Source organism: Sinocyclocheilus grahami, unplaced genomic scaffold (genome assembly GCF_001515645.1).
Source record: "Sinocyclocheilus grahami isolate Dianchi unplaced genomic scaffold, SAMN03320097.WGS_v1.1 scaffold377.1, whole genome shotgun sequence".
In the NCBI taxonomy this organism is placed as follows: Eukaryota; Metazoa; Chordata; class Actinopteri; order Cypriniformes; family Cyprinidae; genus Sinocyclocheilus; species Sinocyclocheilus grahami.
The window spans coordinates 861174-867173 of record NW_015505556.1 but is presented as its reverse complement, the minus strand read 5'-3'; the positions used below and the strand labels follow the sequence as shown (position 1 = coordinate 867173).

The window sequence follows — 6000 nt, the reverse complement described above, 5'->3', positions numbered from 1 at the left end:
GCAGTAATGACAGAGTGATTTGTGTGTGACCGTGTTTGTAGGTACACACGGGAGGCAGGCGTGCGCTCTTTGGAGAGGAAGATCGGGGCCATCTGTCGAGCGGTGGCTGTGAAGGTCGCTGAAGGTCATAAGGTCTCTAGAGCAGAGTCCCCCACTGAACAACATGCAGGTAAAACTGGGACTTCTTCATCTCACACATCATTGTTGTTTACGGCTGGAATTACACCAGCTCCCCCAGCTCTGCTTCAGTCGTAGACTCAGGATTGATGGTCGTAGCCTTTGGGCAAAGATAAAACAGTCTGTTCCAGTGTGCTCTTGTCTTTGTTGCGTCCCGATGGCTATCTTTGCCCACACTGAAATGTCATTGGATGAAAAAAGTGTACACATAGCTACATATTAAATCTAAAGTATGTTCTGATTGGCTGGGATGATACTTTGTGCAGTATTTTGCTTTCATTGAGAACAGGAAAATGTATATGTTGCTGAAAACACATTGCACCACTTGGTTTGGACGCACTGTAATTATGAGGCAGAATACACTTTCAATGACAAACCCTGTTCAGCTGCTTGAATAAAAATTATATTCAAAAACATGACAAAACTATTATTTTAAAATAATAGTTTAAAATAAAATAAATGTAAATAAAATTACTATTATTTCAATTAAATTAAAATATAATACATTAAATATATAACAATATTTAAAAATGATTATTATTAGAATTGCAAATTATGTTATTATTAATGTATTATTTATAAAATCAAATAAAAATATATATTAAATAAATAGAAATTGTTATTGTATCATCAAAAATGTATTTAATCAAATGAAAGATTAAATTATAATAAATTGAATTAATTAGAATATATTTAATATAAAAAATATTTAAATCAAATTGTTATCATCAATTTATTATTTATAAAATAAAATAATTAAATTAAATGATATTAAATTCTTATATAATATATTGAATATATAACATACAAATGTTAAAATAAATACAGTTATTTTATTGTCAGTGCAAAATAATGTATAAAAGAAAACAATTACATTTTAATAAATTAAATTAACTATTATATAATATAAAATACTAAATATATAGTTAAATGTTAAAATAAATACATTTTCATTTATTAAAAAGGGAAATATTTTATTTTACTTCATAAAATAACAAATGCATTAAATTATAAGTTAAATTAATTATATTTGTCAAATATTTATTTTATTATCCAAAAATATTTTGAAACAAATGGTTTATTAAATCTAATATAAGAAATATATAATTTGTTATAATTACATATTTTATTATCACTGGAGTTTTATTTTATTTTATTTTATTCACCCTCTCTTTAAATAATGGCATCTGTATTGTCCTTAAAAATCCCCATAATGATGGACCACTAGTCTTGCATCTAGTAGGACACTCTTAAGAATGCATTCAATTAAGGAATGCTTCTGTATGTCTATTGTGTATTGTTTCCTGACAGCAGTGGCTCAGAAAGGGTTTAGCATTCCGTGCCACATACAGACGGCTGACTTCAGCACAATCCATAACACATACTTTCCCTTGCTGTGCCACACAGACGGAATCAAGTACACACTAACTCTAGAAGTGTGTTCAGACTAAAGAGCATGTGTAAGGGAACCCACGCTGAGAAATTATGAAATGTACATTCAGAAAAACACGCATTATCTCACACATTATGAAAACCTCATTACACACATGCACATGTTGGTCATCAATCTCTCTAAGCACGGGCCCCCTGAGGGGTGGAGGAGGGTAAAGCGTGCTAACAGACGGCCTTAGAACCCCCCTTCACGTCTCGCTGCAGCTGCTCCTCTGTAACAGAAGTATAGCCTGGCCAGTTAACGCTCTGTTCAGACTCTGATTTAGCCCAACTCTGCGTCTCAATCCTCTCCTGCATGGCCCATGTGTGCGATCCCGGGGACCTGATTATAGCACTTAAAACCTGGAAGATTTGGATAGATTTTCACAGATTTTCATGATATTTTACCTTTAAAGTTGGCTTGTGCAGTGTTATATATAATTGCAGTGACAAATTATTTACATAAGACCAGTCACATGCAACAATAAAATAAATATAGCTAATTTTGATTTCATGGTAACATGAAACAGAATTCACAACGCATTTAGATTATGTAAAATGATGCATTTCTGAGCAAAAAAAAGAAAGAAAAGAAGAAAGAGCAAAATTATGCAGGGCGGTATTTAATTTAATACATCAGAATTTGACTAAATTATAAAATTGAGCTATTTAGTTAATATTTAATGTTCATGACAACCACAAAATGAAGTAACAATGCATGGTTTAGTTATTTCAGCATTTCAGTTATCCTTTAAAACAATATAATATAGTTAATTGTCTGCTTTGGCTTGTCAGCAGAAAATAAGGTGGAGAAAGGTACAACATTTTGATGAATTGTTATGAAGGCAACTTTTTCCCCCCTAGAAAATGTGCGCTGATCATGCACAACAAAATCTTATAAATCATTATTATGTCTTTCCTCAGAATGGGATATGCACTTTCCTCATTTGTTCTTCAGAACATGATGCTCCTCCTTTGCATGTCATTGACAGTCTAGTCACATGACTTGTGGGCATCAAGGGGCATGTATATAATTGTGTGTCTTGCCAAGGGCAAACACACAACACACATAAAAAAAAAATAGACACATGGATGTACGCTTAAAGTAAATACACCCTGAAGCTTCTTTCTTTATTATATATGATATTAAACCCTATAATCCCTTTTTGTTTCCTCCCATAAGTATGTTAAGTATGTAACCAGAGCTGTCTATGTTTGTAGGTCTCGGAGCGACTGACCCTGCCAGGTGTGGCGATCGGGCTGGCCTGGACTCCGATGGGTGGAGAGATCATGTTTGTGGAGGCCAGTCGTATGGAAGGAGAAGGTCAGCTGACTCTGACGGGACAGCTGGGCGATGTCATGAAGGAATCGGCCCATTTAGCCATCAGCTGGCTCCGCAGCAATGCCAAAACCTACCTCCTTACTACTGGTAAGTTACAGACATACACTACGATTAAAATTTCTAATGTTTTAAAAGAAGTCTTGTGAATATTATTACAATTAACAAAATAACTTTTTTTATTTTAATATATTTCTAAATGTCATTTCTTCCTGTGATGGCAAATAATTTTCTACAGTGATTGACCGTGAGCGAGACTGATTTATGTGTTTGAATGATGTTGTAGGCAGCGCTGATCCTCTGGAGGGTACCGATATCCACTTGCACTTCCCAGCAGGTGCCGTTACCAAGGACGGACCCTCCGCCGGTGTTACAATAGTAACGTGCCTGGCTTCGCTGTTGAGTGGGCGGCTGGTGCGCTCTGATGTGGCCATGACTGGAGAGATCACTCTGAGAGGACTGGTGCTGCCGGTGAGGAACCCAAAGCACATCCTTCACAGAAACTATTTCAAAACCATTCATCACTGGAAGTTGCTGATATCTCACGAGATACATCTTGTCTCTCTACAGGTGGGAGGTATAAAGGATAAAGTCTTAGCAGCTCATCGAGCCAATCTGAAACGAGTTATCGTCCCCAAGCGCAATGAGAAAGATCTGGAGGAGATACCTGCCCATGTGCGAGCTGACCTGGATTTTGTTTTCGCCAGCACTCTGGATGAAGTCCTGAAAGCGGCCTTTGATGGCGGTTTTCCCACAGCTGTCAGTCATCCACAAGTTGTCAGCAAACTCTGAGATTGTAGCTGCTAGACAAACTCGTGAGCTTGAGACTTTGTTTTTCCTCATAGGAAGCTAAACTCTAAGCACTGAATACTAGCAAACCAGCTTTATGCAAGCCGATATTAATTTTCCTCTAATTCGTTTATGATTTAATTACAGATGATCCTTGTTGACATATTGTAGGAGTATAGTTTTGTTCCTGTAGAACTTACAACAAAAGTTTAACTGACAATTTTTCAGATGTTGATTCTGTAGATAATTATACAAATATACTTTACATAATACTTTATAATTATACAATTATACTAAATTTTTTTTTTTTTGAAAATTGTGATTTAACCAAGAGTATTTTTCATTAAATGAATTAGACTAATGAAAGTCAAAGTTCTTAAATATAAAACTGTAAAAATTTAAATGTTGACAATTTAAAGGAATAAATTTGGATGTGAAACGAATGGAGGTTAGCATTAAATAACTGCCAGAAAAATCATTGTGTCACTAAAGGAAATGTGTTTCTAGAATTGGTAGCACCCACAAGCCTCGTTCTTCAAAGCCGACATTTGACCTGCTTTAATGCGTTCTTGTGTTTGATGACTGAAATATCTGCAGGACAGCTCTGGCCTGAAAATGCAAGGCGTGTTTGGAAATGTTGTAAGCTGTAGATTAGCCACTTTCACTTCAGTCTGTCAGTTCCACATGAAGGGTAGAGATACCCTTCATGAAGAGCTCATTTCCACACACTTTGGTCCTGGAAAACAGCCTATTTAAAGCTAAAGTTTGTGGAGACCGCTATAGGCTATATATAGATTGAGCTCCAAGAAAAGTATAAATGCTGGCGCTACTTGTTTGAGCATCCTAACCAACAACATTTATTGACTCTACCAATATTGTGAGATTGGGGTTGAACTACATTTGTCCAACCGGTGGAAAATTGGGAAATCGCATTTTGTAGATGAAAAATGAAACGGAAAAATAATTTAGTAGTTCCATTAGGCAATGTTGGTGACACATTTTAGCTTAAACGTTCAGTGAAAATCCTGTCAAGGATGTTCATCATGAGGAAAATACATATTAATTCTGATCTTATAAGAGGAAACAGCAAAACAATAACCACTTTGCCCGCAGTCTTCGTTCTGAATAAGTCCTATTCATTCATTTTCTTCAATAGGATGACAACATTCCTAAAAAGTCATGAAATTAAAAACATGCTTAACATACAGAAAAAATTTATGTTGCACACAATGCAATTTAATGTCAGTTATAAAGTAATATAGTTTTAGGTTTACATAAAAAGCAAGTTCCACATTATCAGACAAACTAACAAGGACAATGCAAAGTAACTAGTTGGTAGAGTCACTCTCACTGATGAGGTGGAGCGGGAACCACATGAAGCCAGCATCACCATCAGCTGTAATTTAGAATGAGCAGTGAGAAAAATTCACAGAGGGTATGAAAAAGATAGATTTATTTACTGGCAAAATAGAACAAAAACAATAAAACAAATAAAATTAAAGATCAGGACTAGCAACAGTACAATGTATCCACAGAGATGTTTGGCTTTGCTTCACCCTATCCTTGCAAAAAAACTGAAATACAGACATACAAAGAACAACAGCAACAAAAATATCGACTTACAAAAAGAGAAAAGACACTGATGTCTTCTGAAGAACAACACTATCTACAAACACTGAAGATTAGCCACAAGTTTACAACAGCCTTTTTCATTCCATTTTCTTAGAAGTCATTACAAAATGATAATTATGACAATCTCATTATAATAACTGTATTAATTGCCCCGGTTCCTAGCCTGATATTCAATGCAGTGTTGACTCCAGTGTTTGTAATTGAGGGCTTCCAGGTTATGAAACAAAACTTATGATCTCACACATACTGTACAACTTGTATCTATCTTTTAAGTGTACTTGATATAAAAAACAAAGAAGTGTGGCTTTTATAACCCAGCTTGATGTGCGTGTGCCAAGCCATCCCTTCAAAAACAAACAGGAGAGACACTGCAGCGACAGGCAGAAACAAACAAGACTTCTAAAATGAAATCTGGACTTGTTATAACTTATCCAGTGGTCATGCACCAATTACCAGGACCTTTCTTTATCATACTCAAGGTAGGAAAAATTAAAGGGAACAAAAAAAGGGTAGGGTGGTGTGTGGGGGGGGGCAAGATTAGAATAAAACAAAACCTAATATTTGAACATAAAAGTTAGTGTTTTATCTGAACTGAAATGCAAATCGTCTTGGGAAACAACAACAGAACGAAC

At 35.3% G+C, this 6000-nt stretch overlaps 1 protein-coding gene across 1 annotated transcript in view; it reads left to right on the top strand.

Moving 5' to 3' along the window:
- Window positions 1-3994, top strand: part of lonp2 (lon peptidase 2, peroxisomal) — a 19534-nt gene extending 15540 nt beyond the window's left edge. Inside the window, 4 exon segments of the mRNA XM_016230815.1 lie at window positions 148-169; window positions 2830-3037; window positions 3234-3418; window positions 3518-3994. Coding sequence (XP_016086301.1) covers window positions 148-169; window positions 2830-3037; window positions 3234-3418; window positions 3518-3739 — 637 coding nt within the window. The 3' untranslated portion in view covers window positions 3740-3994.
- Window positions 3995-6000: the final 2006 nt, after the last annotated feature.